Source organism: Telmatherina bonti, assembly GCF_933228915.1.
Source record: "Telmatherina bonti genome assembly, chromosome: 13".
Classification (NCBI taxonomy): domain Eukaryota; kingdom Metazoa; phylum Chordata; class Actinopteri; order Atheriniformes; family Telmatherinidae; genus Telmatherina; species Telmatherina bonti.
Window position 1 is genome coordinate 4100589 of NC_136611.1, and position 16319 is coordinate 4116907.

Below are 16319 nucleotides of genomic sequence, written 5' to 3' on the forward strand. Positions count from 1 at the left end.
TCTAGTTTTAATAAATAGATCATATCCATACGCTGAATAAAGCACAAACAAAACATGCCTGTCCAGTTTGTTGAGAATTAATTACTGTCTCATCAGATAACGTGATGATGACTCATTATTTACGATTGTTTATTAAACTGTATGTAGTATTTCGTAGTGTACTGTAGTATATTTATAGTGGTAATATACGTCTAGAATGAACGGCTGTTTCTGGTCCGACTGCTGCTACACGTTAGTTCCCACACGGAGGAGTAACGGCCGTGCACACGCTCGTCGCCGCCCGACGTCACTACGGAAAGCACGAAGGCCATTTTTACCCTGCAGTTTCATAGTTTGTACTGTAAAAAACTTTAATAAAAACTTTCTCATGTTTATATTTAAACAAAACAAAACGGTTGAAAAGTTTTTTACTTTGAAACAACTTTATGTGAAAACATCAAAAACAACGATTTATTAACAGGAAGCTCTTCGCTTTCAGTCCTGATCCGCTTCAGGTCTCAGAACGATCCCTGATGGTCTCGTCTTCAGTACCGCAGACCGGATCCAAGGACCTGGGTCCCGGTCTCCGTCCTGGGTCCCAGGTAGCAGTTTCCATCCCAGGTCCCGGTCTCCGGATCTCAGGCCCTGAGCCCTGGTCTTCATCCCGGTTCCAGTCCCAGGTCCTGGTCTCCGTCCCGGCCTCAGGAGACGCTGCGACTGTGGATGCAGCAGGGGCAGCAGTGCAGCGAATCGTGGATGAACAGATCACAGTCCACACAGAAGACACTGTGGCAGGAGGGACAGGTGAACACCTGGGGACACGAGGACAGAGACGGGACTCGTGAGTCGGACCCTACCAGACCCCACCAGACCCTAGCGAACCCTACCAGACCCTACCAGACCCTAGCGGACCCTACCAGACCCCACCAGACCCTAGCAGACCCTAGCGGACCCCACCAGACCCTAGCGGATCCCACCAGACCCTAGCAGACCCTAGCGGACCCTACCAGACCCCACCAGACACTACCAGACCCCAACAGACCCTACCAGACCCCAACAGACACTACCAGACCCTACCAGACCCTAACGGACCCTACCAGACCCTACCAGACCCCACCAGACCCTAGCGAACCATACCAGACCCCACCAGACCCTAGCAGACCCTAGCGGACCCCACCAGACACTACCAGACCCTAGCTGACCCTCGCAGACCCCACCAGACCCTAGCAGACCCTACCAGACCCTACCAGACCCCAACAGACACTACCAGACCCTAGCAGACCCTAGCGGACCCCACAAGACACTACCGGACCCCACCACACACTACCAGACCCTAGCGGACCCTACCAGACCCCACCAGACCCTAGCGAACCCTAGCGAACCCTACCAGACACTACCGGACCCCACCACACACTACCAGACCCTAGTGGACCCTACTGAACCCTACCGGTCCACAGAGCAGAGCATTGTGGGAAAACGAAACATTTAAACACAAAAAAATCAACATTTTCATCCTGAAACAAACATTTAAAAAAAAAAAAAAACATTTTTAGCAAACGATTGTATCAGTTGGCCATTGCCATGGTAACTGGACATGCGGCGGGCAGGTATCAGGTGTGAAGAGGACGGTGCAGCAGAAGAAACGGAAGCTTCTGGAAAACCTGGAAAGTGTTGGAAACTGCTTCCAACTCCGAACTCTTTCACTTCTAAACTGCTTCAGTCATGACGGTTGCTATGATACGGTTGTTATGATACGGTTGCTATGATACAGTTGCTACGGCGTTGTTCAGCGCGCTCTGACTGATGAATCTGGTTGGCGTAGAGACGTCGGAGGAGGAGACGCAAAGACCCCCAGGTGGTCTACTCACACTTTTATCCTTCAGCTCTCCTTGACAGGCCTGACAGAACCTGAAAGCAGAGCAGAACCGGTCAGAACCGGTCCAGGACACCTGGACGGCTTAATGTGTGACATCATCAGGACCACCTGTCTCCTGCGACTTCCTCCACCGGACCCTCTGCGAAGGCCTGGAGCGGGAAGAGGTGGTGGAAGGATCTGGCCAGATGGGGGGCCGACACCAGAGTCAAGCCTGAGAGACACATGCAGGTTTAGACAGGACCGATACTGGTCATACTGGGACAGATACTGGTTGTACTGGGACAGATACTGGTTGTACTGGGACAGATACTGGTCATACTGGGACAGATACTGGTTGTACGGGGACGGATACTGGTTGTACGGGGACGGATACTGGTTGTACTGGGACAGATACTGGTCATACTGGGACCGATACTGGTCATACTGGGACAGATACTGGTTGTACTGGGACAGATACTGGTCATACTGGGACAGATACTGGTTGTACGGGGACGGATACTGGTTGTACTGGGACAGATACTGGTTGTACGGGGACGAGAACTGGTTGTACTGGGACAGATACTGGTCATACTGGGACAGATACTGGTTGTACGGGGACGGATACTGGTTGTACTGGGACAGATACTGGTCATACTGGGACAGATACTGGTTGTACGGGGACGGATACTGGTTGTACGGGGACGAGAACTGGTTGTACTGGGACAGATACTGGTCATACTGGGACAGATACTGGTTGTACGGGGACGGATACTGGTTGTACTGGGACAGATACTGGTTGTACGGGGACGAGAACTGGTTGTACTGGGACAGATACTGGTCATACTGGGACAGATACTGGTCGCACTGGGACATACTGGTCATACTGGGAAAGATTCTGTTTGTACTGGGAAAGATACTGGTCATACTGGGACAGATACTGGTCGCACTGGGACATACTGGTCATACTGGGACAGATACTGGTTGTACTGGGACAGATACTGGTTGTACGAGGACGGATACTGGTTGTACTGGGACAGATACTGGTCATACTGGGACAGATACTGGTTGTACTGGGACAGATACTGGTTGTACGGGGACGGATACTGGTTGTACTGGGACAGATACTGGTCATACTGGGACAGATTCTGGTTGTACTGGGACAGATACTGGTTGTACTGGGACAGATACTGGTCATACTGGGACAGATACTGGTTGTACGGGGACAGATACTGGTTGTACGGGGACGGATACTGGTTGTACTGGGACAGATACTGGTCATACTGGGACCGATACTGGTCATACTGGGACAGATACTGGTTGTACTGGGACAGATACTGGTCATACTGGGACAGATACTGGTTGTACGGGGACGGATACTGGTTGTACTGGGACAGATACTGGTTGTACGGGGACGAGAACTGGTTGTACTGGGACAGATACTGGTCATACTGGGACAGATACTGGTTGTACGGGGACGGATACTGGTTGTACTGGGACAGATACTGGTCATACTGGGACAGATACTGGTCGCACTGGGACATACTGGTCATACTGGGACAGATTCTGTTTGTACTGGGAAAGATACTGGTCATACTGGGACAGATACTGGTCGCACTGGGACATACTGGTCATACTGGGACAGATACTGGTTGTACTGGGACAGATACTGGTTGTACGGGGACGGATACTGGTTGTACTGGGACAGATACTGGTCATACTGGGACAGATACTGGTTGTACTGGGACAGATACTGGTTGTACGGGGACGGATACTGGTTGTACTGGGACAGATACTGGTCATACTGGGACAGATTCTGGTTGTACTGGGACAGATACTGGTCGCACTGTGACATACTGGTCATACTGGGACAGATTCTGTTTGTACTGGGAAAGATACTGGTCATACTGGGATAGATACTGGTTGTACTGGGACAGATACTGGTTGTACGGGGACGGATACTGGTTGTACTGGGACAGATACTGGTCATACTGGGACAGATACTGGTTGTGCGGGGACAGATACTGGTTGTACGGGGACGGATACTGGTTGTACTGGAACATATACTGGTCATACTGGGATAGATACTGGTTGTACTGGGACAGATACTGGTCGTACTGGGACATACTGGTCATACTGGGACAGATTCTGTTTGTACTGGGAAAGATACTGGTCATACTGGGATAGATACTGGTTGTACTGGGACAGATACTGGTCGCACTGGGACATACTGGTCATACTGGGACAGATTCTGTTTGTACTGGGAAAGATACTGGTCATACTGGGACAGATACTGGTCATACTGGGACAGATACTGGTTGTGCGGGGACATATACTGGTCATACTGGGATAGATACTGGTTGTACTGGGATAGATACTGGTTGTACTGGGACAGATACTGGTCGCACTGGGACATACTGGTCATACTGGGACAGATTCTGTTTGTACTGGGAAAGATACTGGTCATACTGGGATAGATACTGGTTGTACTGGGACAGATACTGGTCGCACTGGGACATACTGGTCATACTGGGACAGATACTGTTCGCACTGGGACATACTGGTCGTACTGGGACAGATACTGGTCGCACTGGGACATACTGGTCATACTGGGACAGATACTGGTGGTACGGGGACAGATACTGGTGGTACGGGGACGGATACTGGTGGTACGGGGACGGATACTGGTCGTACGGGGACTGATACTGGTTGTACTGGGGGAGATACTGGTCGTACTGGGACAGATACTGGTTGTACTGGGACAGATACTGGTCGCACTGGGACATACTGGTCGTACTGGGACAGATACTGGTGGTACGGGGACTGATACTGGTTGTACTGGGACAGATACTGGTCGCACTGGGACATACTGGTCATACTGGGACAGATTCTGTTTGTACTGGGAAAGATACTGGTCATACTGGGATAGATACTGGTTGTACTGGGACAGATACTGGTTGTACGGGGACGGATACTGGTTGTACTGGGACAGATACTGGTCATACTGGGACAGATACTGGTCATACTGGGACAGATACTGGTTGTGCGGGGACAGATACTGATTGTACTGGGACATATACTGGTCATACTGGGATAGATACTGGTTGTACTGGGACAGATACTGGTTGTACGGGGACGGATACTGGTTGTACGGGGACGGATACTGGTTGTACTGGGACAGATACTGGTCATACTGGGACCGATACTGGTCATACTGGGACCGATACTGGTCATACTGGGACAGATACTGGTTGTACTGGGACAGATACTGGTCATACTGGGACAGATACTGGTTGTACGGGGACGGATACTGGTTGTACTGGGACAGATACTGGTTGTACGGGGACGAGAACTGGTTGTACTGGGACAGATACTGGTCATACTGGGACAGATACTGGTTGTACGGGGACGGATACTGGTTGTACTGGGACAGATACTGGTCATACTGGGACAGATACTGGTCGCACTGGGACATACTGGTCATACTGGGACAGATTCTGTTTGTACTGGGAAAGATACTGGTCATACTGGGACAGATACTGGTCGCACTGGGACATACTGGTCATACTGGGACAGATACTGGTTGTACTGGGACAGATACTGGTTGTACGGGGACGGATACTGGTTGTACTGGGACAGATACTGGTCATACTGGGACAGATACTGGTTGTACTGGGACAGATACTGGTTGTACGGGGACGGATACTGGTTGTACTGGGACAGATACTGGTCATACTGGGACAGATTCTGGTTGTACTGGGACAGATACTGGTCGCACTGTGACATACTGGTCATACTGGGACAGATTCTGTTTGTACTGGGAAAGATACTGGTCATACTGGGATAGATACTGGTTGTACTGGGACAGATACTGGTTGTACGGGGACGGATACTGGTTGTACTGGGACAGATACTGGTCATACTGGGACAGATACTGGTTGTGCGGGGACAGATACTGGTTGTACGGGGACGGATACTGGTTGTACTGGAACATATACTGGTCATACTGGGATAGATACTGGTTGTACTGGGACAGATACTGGTCGTACTGGGACATACTGGTCATACTGGGACAGATTCTGTTTGTACTGGGAAAGATACTGGTCATACTGGGATAGATACTGGTTGTACTGGGACAGATACTGGTCGCACTGGGACATACTGGTCATACTGGGACAGATTCTGTTTGTACTGGGAAAGATACTGGTCATACTGGGACAGATACTGGTCATACTGGGACAGATACTGGTTGTGCGGGGACATATACTGGTCATACTGGGATAGATACTGGTTGTACTGGGATAGATACTGGTTGTACTGGGACAGATACTGGTCGCACTGGGACATACTGGTCATACTGGGACAGATTCTGTTTGTACTGGGAAAGATACTGGTCATACTGGGATAGATACTGGTTGTACTGGGACAGATACTGGTCGCACTGGGACATACTGGTCATACTGGGACAGATACTGTTCGCACTGGGACATACTGGTCGTACTGGGACAGATACTGGTCGCACTGGGACATACTGGTCATACTGGGACAGATACTGGTGGTACGGGGACAGATACTGGTGGTACGGGGACGGATACTGGTGGTACGGGGACGGATACTGGTCGTACGGGGACTGATACTGGTTGTACTGGGGGAGATACTGGTCGTACTGGGACAGATACTGGTTGTACTGGGACAGATACTGGTCGCACTGGGACATACTGGTCGTACTGGGACAGATACTGGTGGTACGGGGACTGATACTGGTTGTACTGGGACAGATACTGGTCGCACTGGGACATACTGGTCATACTGGGACAGATTCTGTTTGTACTGGGAAAGATACTGGTCATACTGGGATAGATACTGGTTGTACTGGGACAGATACTGGTTGTACGGGGACGGATACTGGTTGTACTGGGACAGATACTGGTCATACTGGGACAGATACTGGTCATACTGGGACAGATACTGGTTGTGCGGGGACAGATACTGATTGTACTGGGACATATACTGGTCATACTGGGATAGATACTGGTTGTACTGGGACAGATACTGGTTGTACGGGGACGGATACTGGTTGTACGGGGACGGATACTGGTTGTACTGGGACAGATACTGGTCATACTGGGACCGATACTGGTCATACTGGGACAGATACTGGTTGTACTGGGACAGATACTGGTCATACTGGGACAGATACTGGTTGTACGGGGACGGATACTGGTTGTACTGGGACAGATACTGGTTGTACGGGGACGAGAACTGGTTGTACTGGGACAGATACTGGTCATACTGGGACAGATACTGGTTGTACGGGGACGGATACTGGTTGTACTGGGACAGATACTGGTTGTACGGGGACGAGAACTGGTTGTACTGGGACAGATACTGGTCATACTGGGACAGATACTGGTCGCACTGGGACATACTGGTCATACTGGGACAGATTCTGTTTGTACTGGGAAAGATACTGGTCATACTGGGATAGATACTGGTTGTACTGGGACAGATACTGGTTGTACGGGGACGGATACTGGTTGTACTGGGACAGATACTGGTCATACTGGGACAGATACTGGTTGTGCGGGGACAGATACTGGTTGTACGGGGACGGATACTGGTTGTACTGGAACATATACTGGTCATACTGGGATAGATACTGGTTGTACTGGGACAGATACTGGTCGTACTGGGACATACTGGTCATACTGGGACAGATTCTGTTTGTACTGGGAAAGATACTGGTCATACTGGGATAGATACTGGTTGTACTGGGACAGATACTGGTCGCACTGGGACATACTGGTCATACTGGGACAGATTCTGTTTGTACTGGGAAAGATACTGGTCATACTGGGACAGATACTGGTCATACTGGGACAGATACTGGTTGTGCGGGGACATATACTGGTCATACTGGGATAGATACTGGTTGTACTGGGACAGATACTGGTCGCACTGGGACATACTGGTCATACTGGGACAGATTCTGTTTGTACTGGGAAAGATACTGGTCATACTGGGATAGATACTGGTTGTACTGGGACAGATACTGGTCGCACTGGGACATACTGGTCATACTGGGACAGATACTGTTCGCACTGGGACATACTGGTCGTACTGGGACAGATACTGGTCGCACTGGGACATACTGGTCATACTGGGACAGATACTGGTGGTACGGGGACAGATACTGGTGGTACGGGGACGGATACTGGTGGTACGGGGACGGATACTGGTCGTACGGGGACTGATACTGGTTGTACTGGGGGAGATACTGGTCGTACTGGGACAGATACTGGTTGTACTGGGACAGATACTGGTCGTACCGGGGGAGATACTGGTCGTACTGGGACAGATACTGGTCGCACTGGGACATACTGGTCGTACTGGGACAGATACTGGTGGTACGGGGACTGATACTGGTTGTGCGGGGACATATACTGGTCATACTGGGATAGATACTGGTTGTACTGGGACAGATACTGGTCGCACTGGGACATACTGGTCATACTGGGACAGATTCTGTTTGTACTGGGAAAGATACTGGTCATACTGGGATAGATACTGGTTGTACTGGGACAGATACTGGTCGCACTGGGACATACTGGTCATACTGGGACAGATACTGTTCGCACTGGGACATACTGGTCGTACTGGGACAGATACTGGTCGCACTGGGACATACTGGTCATACTGGGACAGATACTGGTGGTACGGGGACAGATACTGGTGGTACGGGGACGGATACTGGTGGTACGGGGACGGATACTGGTCGTACGGGGACTGATACTGGTTGTACTGGGGGAGATACTGGTCGTACTGGGACAGATACTGGTTGTACTGGGACAGATACTGGTCGTACCGGGGGAGATACTGGTCGTACTGGGACAGATACTGGTCGCACTGGGACATACTGGTCGTACTGGGACAGATACTGGTGGTACGGGGACTGATACTGGTTGTACTGGGACAGATACTGGTCGCACTGGGACATACTGGTCATACTGGGACAGATTCTGTTTGTACTGGGAAAGATACTGGTCATACTGGGATAGATACTGGTTGTACTGGGACAGATACTGGTTGTACGGGGACGGATACTGGTTGTACTGGGACAGATACTGGTCATACTGGGACAGATACTGGTCATACTGGGACAGATACTGGTTGTGCGGGGACAGATACTGGTTGTACTGGGACATATACTGGTCATACTGGGATAGATACTGGTTGTACTGGGACAGATACTGGTTGTACTGGGACATACTGGTCATACTGGGACAGATTCTGTTTGTACTGGGAAAGATACTGGTCATACTGGGATAGATACTGGTTGTACTGGGACATACTGGTCATACTGGGACAGATTCTGTTTGTACTGGGAAAGATACTGGTCATACTGGGATAGATACTGGTTGTACTGGGACAGATACTGGTCGCACTGGGACATACTGGTCATACTGGGACAGATTCTGTTTGTACTGGGAAAGATACTGGTCATACTGGGATAGATACTGGTTGTACTGGGACAGATACTGGTCGCACTGGGACATACTGGTCATACTGGGACAGATACTGGTTGTACGGGGACAGATACTGCTCATACTGGGACTGATACTGGTTGTACTGGGACAGATACTGGTGGTACTGGGACAGATACTGTTCGCACTGGGACATACTGGTCGTACTGGGACAGATACTGGTTGTACGGGGACAGATACTGCTCATACTGGGACTGATACTGGTTGTACTGGGACAGATACTGGTGGTACTGGGACAGATACTGGTGGTACGGGGACGGATACTGGTCGTACGGGGACAGATACTGGTCATACTGGGACTGATACTGGTTGTACTGGGGGAGATACTGGTCGTACTGGGACAGATACTGGTTGTACTGGGACAGATACTGGTCGTACCGGGGGAGATACTGGTCATACTGGGACAGATACTGGTCGCACTGGGACATACTGGTCGTACTGGGACAGATACTGGTGGTACGGGGACAGATACTGGTTGTACGGGGACGGATAATGGTCGTACGGGGACAGATACTGGTGGTACGGGGACAGATACTGGTCATACTGGGACTGATACTGGTTGTACTGGGACAGATACTGGTTGTACGGGGACAGATACTGGTTGTACGGGGACGGATAATGGTCGTACGGGGACGGATAATGGTCGTACGGGGACAGATACTAGTCATACTGGGACTGATACTGGTTGTACTGGGACAGATACTGGTTGTACTGGGACAGATACTGGTCGTACCGGGTGAGATACTGGTCGTACTGGGACAGATACTGGTCGTACTGGGACAGATACTGGTCGTACTGGGACCGATACTGGTCATACTGGGACCAATACTGGTCATACTGGGACAGATACTGGTCATACTGGGACAGATACTGGTCGCACTGGGACATATACTGGTCATACTGGGACAGATACTGGTCATACTGGGACATATAATGGTCATACTGGGACAGATACTGGTCATACTGGGACAGATACTGGTCGTACTGGGACACATACTGGTCATACTGGGACAGATACTGGTCATACTGGGACATATACTGGTCATACTGGGACTGATCCTGGTTGTACTGGGACAGATACTGGTCATACTGGGACAGATACTGGTCATACTGGGACAGATACTGGTCGTACCGGGGGAGATACTGGTCGTACTGGGACAGATACTGGTCGCACTGGGACATACCGGTCGCACTGGGACATACCGGTCGTACTGGGACGGATACTGGTCGTACGGGGACAGATACTGGTCGTACTGGGACAGATACTGGTCGCACTGGGACATATACTGGTCATACTGGGACATATACTGGTCATACTGGGACAGATGCTGGTCATACTGGGACAGATACTGGTTGTGCGGGGACATATACTGGTCATACTGGGACAGATACTGGTTGTGCGGGGACATATACTGGTTATACTGGGACTGATACTGGTTGTACGGGGACAGATACTGGTCGTACTGGTACAGATACTGGTCATACTGGGACAGATACTGGTTGTGCGGGGACATATACTGGTTATACTGGGACTGATACTGGTTGTACGGGGACAGATACTGGTCGTACTGGTACAGATACTGGTCATACTGGGACAGATACTGGTTGTGCGGGGACAGATACTGGTCATACTGGGACAGATACTGGTCATACTGGGACAGATACTGGTCATACTGGGACAGATACTGGTCATACTGGGACCACGTCCCCGCCAGGTGTGTTTTACTACTTGACCTACCGCAGACTTTACACTCCACAGGAAGCTCCGTGTACTTAGCGCGACACTGCGGACAGAAGTAGCCCCCCAGGGACAGACCTGGACCCCCGCCGCTGTCCAGATGACTGAGACACAAACAGCAGGGTTAACGGTCAGTCGGCTCACCACGCCGGCCGGTCACGGCGCCGCTCCGTACTTACGCCATGCTGAAGGACGGCCTGGCGTCCTGGTCGCTCGCAGAGGAAACAGCGTGTTGAGGAAAACCTGGAAAACATCCAGAGTCCCGATTTCCACCTGGATCAGGGCGGCGGATTGAGGACGGGGATTCCTACTCACCCATCCGGATCAGAGAGCACTCCGACGTGGTGCTGGCCGGCGGCGGGCGGACATGCAGCATCAACAGCTCCCTGAAGTGACTCTCGTCCAGGATGACGTGGTACGAGCCGCCCGTCTCCCTGGTCAGCACCGTGCACACCCGGACCTCCGCCGACAGCCCGATGACCGACACCCGCACCTTCAGCGACTTTAGGGTCTGACAGAGGACACAGTGTCAACGCTCTGCGGATGTTTCTGAGACGCGGCGGTTTGAAGGCGTTCGGGTCACCTTGATGAGCTCGTAGATGTTGGCGGGGTCGCATGTGGTCAGACTGCTGAGGATGACAAGGATCTCTCTGCTGGCGTGTGCGGGCATGTGTCTGCAGACGGGACGGAAAGGCTTTGTTTACAGCAGCAGACGGGGGGCGGAGCTGCGAGACCTGGATCAGGCCTACCGGAGGGTTTGCAGAGCCAGACTCAGAGCGTTGTAGAGGGACGGCTCGCCAACACAGGCCACGCCCATCGCCTTCTGCAGAGCAGCCACGTGCTTCTTGGGATTTCCTGCAAGTTCCAGAGAAACGATGTCAGCAGCTGCACGACGGAGGACGGACACGTCCACCCCGAGCTCAGGCGTCAAAGTTTCCGCCCTCCTCAACACACACACAGCGTTTGAGACCATTTCCATAAAGTTTTTTTTTTCTGTTTAATAATACCATCCATCTTCTACTGCTTATCCGGGGTCGGGTCGCGGGGGCAGCAGCCTAAGCAGGGAAGCCCAGACTTCCCTCTCCCCAGCCACATTTGCCAACTCTGCGGGGGGGATCCCGAGGCGTTCCCAGGCCAGCCGAGAGATATAATCCCTCCAGCGTGTCCTGGGTCTTCCCCGGGGTCTCCTCCCAGAGGGACGTGCCTGGAACACCTCACCAGGGAGGTCCAGGAGGCATCCTGACCAGATGCCCGAGCCACCTCAACTGGTTCCTCTCGATGCGGAGGAGCAGCGGCTCTACTCTGATCTCCTCCCGGATGACCGAGCTCCTCACCCTATCTCTAAGGGAGAGCCCGGCCACCCTGCGGAGGAAACTCATTTCAGCCGCCTGTATACGAGATCTCCTTCTTTCGGTCACGACCCACAGCTCATGACCATAGGTGAGGGTAGGAACGTAGATCGACTGGTAAATTGAGAGCTTCGCCTTCTGGCTCAGCTCCTTCTTCACCACGACAGACCGGCGCAGAGTCCGCATTACTGCAGACGCCGCACCGATCCGTCTGTCGATCTCACGCTCCATCCTTCCCTCACTCGTGAACAAGACCCCGAGATATTTAAACTCCTCCACTTGAGGCAGGACCTGACTCCCGACCCGGAGAGGACAATCCACCCTATTCCGGCTGAGGACCATGGTCTCAGATTTTGAGGTGCTGATTCTCATCCCGGCCGCTTCACACTCGGCAGCGAATCGCTCAAGTGAGAGCTGGAGATCACGACCAGATGAAGCCAACAGGACCACGTCATCCGCAAAAAGCAGGGACCCAATCCTGAGGCCACCAAGCCGGATCAAGAGGGAAGTCTGGACAGATACTGGTTCTACTGGGACAGATACTGGTTCTACTGGGACAGATACTGGTTCTACTGGGACAGATACTGGAGGAGGACTCACCTGCGAGGTCGGTCAGCTTCTCAGCTCTCTTGTTCTTGGTGATGATAATTCCCACCTGGAATAAAACGCGACGTTATTCCCGACAGGAAGTGTGTGCAGGTGTACGGGCGAAGCGAAGCCGAACCAACGGCGAAGTTTTAGACTAAAAATAAAAACAATGTTTATATTTTTGTTTCATTTCAGGAAAATTATCTGCAGCCATGTTTACCAGAAGCCCCGTTTCCATAGAAACATTCACACATCACGTTCACGCTCCCCTGTAGCCGCGCGGCGTCTTGTCTCGGAGCCGACGAAGAGGAAATGTGTGTAAATAACCGAGCAGCGTGTGTTTTCAGGACCCGCTGGTTCCCGCCATGCGGACGGTGATAGAGTGGGTGTGGAGATACGCAACCGCCCCATCTTCCAGAAGCATCACAGAAGATGTGCACTGCTCGCCTGGGTGCCTTAGTATCTGCTACTGATGGAACATAACAAGCCGCAGAAGAAGGAACATGTGGGAATCTTCCCCACATGGACGCAGAGAGAGACGACGGGAACTGGAGACGCACCAGTGCAACCAGTTCAGGTCAGTCCAGCAGATGGGTGGCTGGTTGGCTGGAAACGTGGTTTTATCTGTTAAACCGGCTTTAAAAGCAGAAAATCGTGACTGGAAACGTGTTACATGATGTTTTAGGGTTTGGTGAGTGAAAACAAGCGAGCGGTGAGACTCAGGGTGAGTTTGTGAGTCTGGAGCTGGAGTTCCTACCTGGCTGATGGGATTCTGGTCAAAATACTCGTCCACAAACGTTTCCATGAGCTGAGGAGGAGAGAGACGGTCAGCACGAGTCCAGGGGAAGGCGTGTGTGTTTGCTGAGGCGTTTACCTTCAGAGTGGAGGTGAGACGGTTTGGTTTCAGGTCCTGGTCCTCCATGCTGCGCGAGCCGTCGATCACCACGTAGAGGTGGCGCATCTGCAGCACAGGAAATGGGTTTTCCCGACGCTCTGAGCGAAGCTTCAGGTCTCTATGAGAGCTCACTCACCATGCCGAGCCGGACTTGTCCATGGCGGTCCGTCACCCTGCGAAACAACACCAGGATGACACATCTGCTTCATATTCACAGAAACCCGTTTCTCTTCAGTCACCTTTTCCTCTTGGACTGGTACCGGATCTCCTCCACGGTGGCTTTCAGCGAGCCGGATTCATCCTCCTTCAGCACCTCCCTGCAGGAAAACCACAAGTCGCATCACATGCACGCCTCAGACTCCGCCTCTTCACAGCGGAACAGCCTCACCATGTCCTCTCGTAGCCTCCCTCCCAGCGCTTGGCTCTCTCCGGCTCCTCGTCCATGATGGGCGTCCACACCTCCTGTTGGAGAGCCCAGGACACGGTCAGGCTTTACCTCAACACACACCTAAAGATTCAGGGCAGAAACACAAGAAGGAGCAAGGTTGTAAACCAACATGTCCATAGATGACTGATGATAAAGTGTCTGTTTGACATGATGCCTTTCTAAAGTCAGTTTTACTGGTAATTATATTATTAAACAGGCAGATTGTAACTTTAATGCCTTTCTAAAGTCAGTTTTACTGGCAATTATATTATTAAACAGGCAGATTGTAACTTTAATGCCTTTCTAAAGTCAGTTTTACTGGTAATTATATTATTAAACAGGCAGATTGTAACTTTAATAATTCCCAACCTGCAGGTGCAGCAGGCACATTAGCAAGGTTATAAATCCAAAGTAAATAAATAAAACACTAATGTTTTGTAGGTTTGTCATAATGCATGAAAATCCAGCTAAAATGATTCAGTTTACGGAGAATAATTTTACATTTAGAGAGAAGTTAAATCAGACACGTGGATGCAGAAGCTAGCATAGAGCAGCTAGCTGCTAGTTTAATTTAGAAACATTTTTATTTTTTATCCTCATTTATGTCGTAAACTGTTTACATCAGATATAAATAATTCCTGGGTTTTATTAAGCTAAAGTTCCGCATTAAATACCTCATTTCCAGAAATGAATAGTGAAAATAAAACCAGAAAACATTAAATATTCACTTCGTCTGAATGAAATATTTAGTGTGCTTAAACATAATTTTACACCAAAGATCGTTTTTAGGAGTTTGTTTTGATACAGAAGATAAAATATTTTTTCATAAGCGTGACAGAAGTTTTTTCTTTACTAAATCAATCTAAAGGACAAATACAAAGTTATTGTAACACGAACCGGTCCGCTTCTTTCTCCTTACACAGCTAACGGTGCTAACTATGCTACCAACAGGAAGCCAGGTGGTGCAACAGAAAATTTCTTCCGGGATGTTTTTTTTTTTTTTTTTTAAATTGAACATAGAAAATGTAAATACATTCGGCATGTTTTGTTCGTCGATACATTTAACAGGTGTTGAGGTGTCGTAATACCGAGTTGTTAAGCAATTTCGAATAAATTTGTTGCCGAACGGCAAATTATTATATATGCCATCATAGACATAATTTATACATAGACGCATCATTAAGTGCTGGAGGGTGAACCAGCGTTGCCGCCATATTGCATGGGTCTCTGCTTTCGAGTCTTGCTGCAGAATCAACGTAGTGTCCCCACATAACTGTTTTCTGTGGAAAACTGATTTAATTCTGGTGGTGATCTGGATCACCGTTTGCATCCAGCAACTTTTTTAAAGGCCTTGGTGGAGGTTTACACTCTCCGAGTGTTTTTATGGGTAACTTCTGAATTGCACAATTTTGATACAATACTATACAATAATATATTTTCAGACTTCATACAGCTGTATCTCTATAATGACAAATTAATAAATATAAAAGAAAGAGTCAACCGTAGTCAAGAGAAAGCAGCAACTATTCCCCTATTTTGTTCAGCATACGGTTCCAGTAACCGGCGAAATATTGGAAGCAGATCGTGTGTAATTACATTTCACAAGGTTAAATAATTTATTTGACCAGATAAAAATATATTAATCCAAATGCATCAATAAACAATCAAACATGTTAGTATCAAATTCATTTATATAGTAGCTACCTTATGTCTTTGTTAAATAGCATAAAAAATATTTTAGCATAAAAGCATGTCGTTTTATTTGAAATGTGTGACAGTGATCTGTATCATAACAATACCTCTGCTCTTTTTAACAAACTGAGTAAAAATTCGTGAAGTTATTGTTGTGGTTGGACCCCCACCTTATAAATAAATGGAGGCGCATGGAGACCTATCCAAGACGGCGTGATGCTCTGCGGCATCTGTGTACATATGTCTATGAATGAT

General features: G+C 49.8%; 1 protein-coding gene across 1 annotated transcript; it reads right to left on the bottom strand.

Annotated features, from left to right (window-relative positions):
* Positions 1-463: 463 nt before the first annotated feature.
* On the bottom strand, positions 464-15317 carry gtf2h2 (general transcription factor IIH, polypeptide 2). The gene is made up of 15 exons (XM_079251492.1): positions 15270-15317; positions 14334-14453; positions 14185-14262; positions 14082-14118; positions 13925-14011; positions 13808-13858; positions 13063-13117; positions 11863-11968; positions 11697-11787; positions 11429-11624; positions 11293-11356; positions 11114-11217; positions 1964-2066; positions 1848-1887; positions 464-791 (listed from the first exon to the last, which is right to left on the bottom strand). Exons 2-15 carry the CDS (start codon positions 14387-14389, stop codon positions 681-683), a joined length of 1179 nt encoding a protein of 392 aa, XP_079107618.1. The 5' UTR covers positions 14390-14453; positions 15270-15317; the 3' UTR covers positions 464-680.
* Positions 15318-16319: the final 1002 nt, after the last annotated feature.

Coding starts and splice junctions, on each gene's coding strand:
- gtf2h2 (XM_079251492.1), bottom strand. CDS start 14,389: ATGGACGAGGAGCCGGAGAGAGCCAAGCGCTGGGAGGGAGGCTACGAG. Junction 14,012..14,081: donor GACAAGTCCGGCTCGGCATG/GTGAGTGAGCTC, acceptor CCTGTGCTGCAG/ATGCGCCACCTCTACGTGGT. Junction 11,218..11,292: donor AGGCCGTCCTTCAGCATGGC/GTAAGTACGGAG, acceptor TTTGTGTCTCAG/TCATCTGGACAGCGGCGGGG.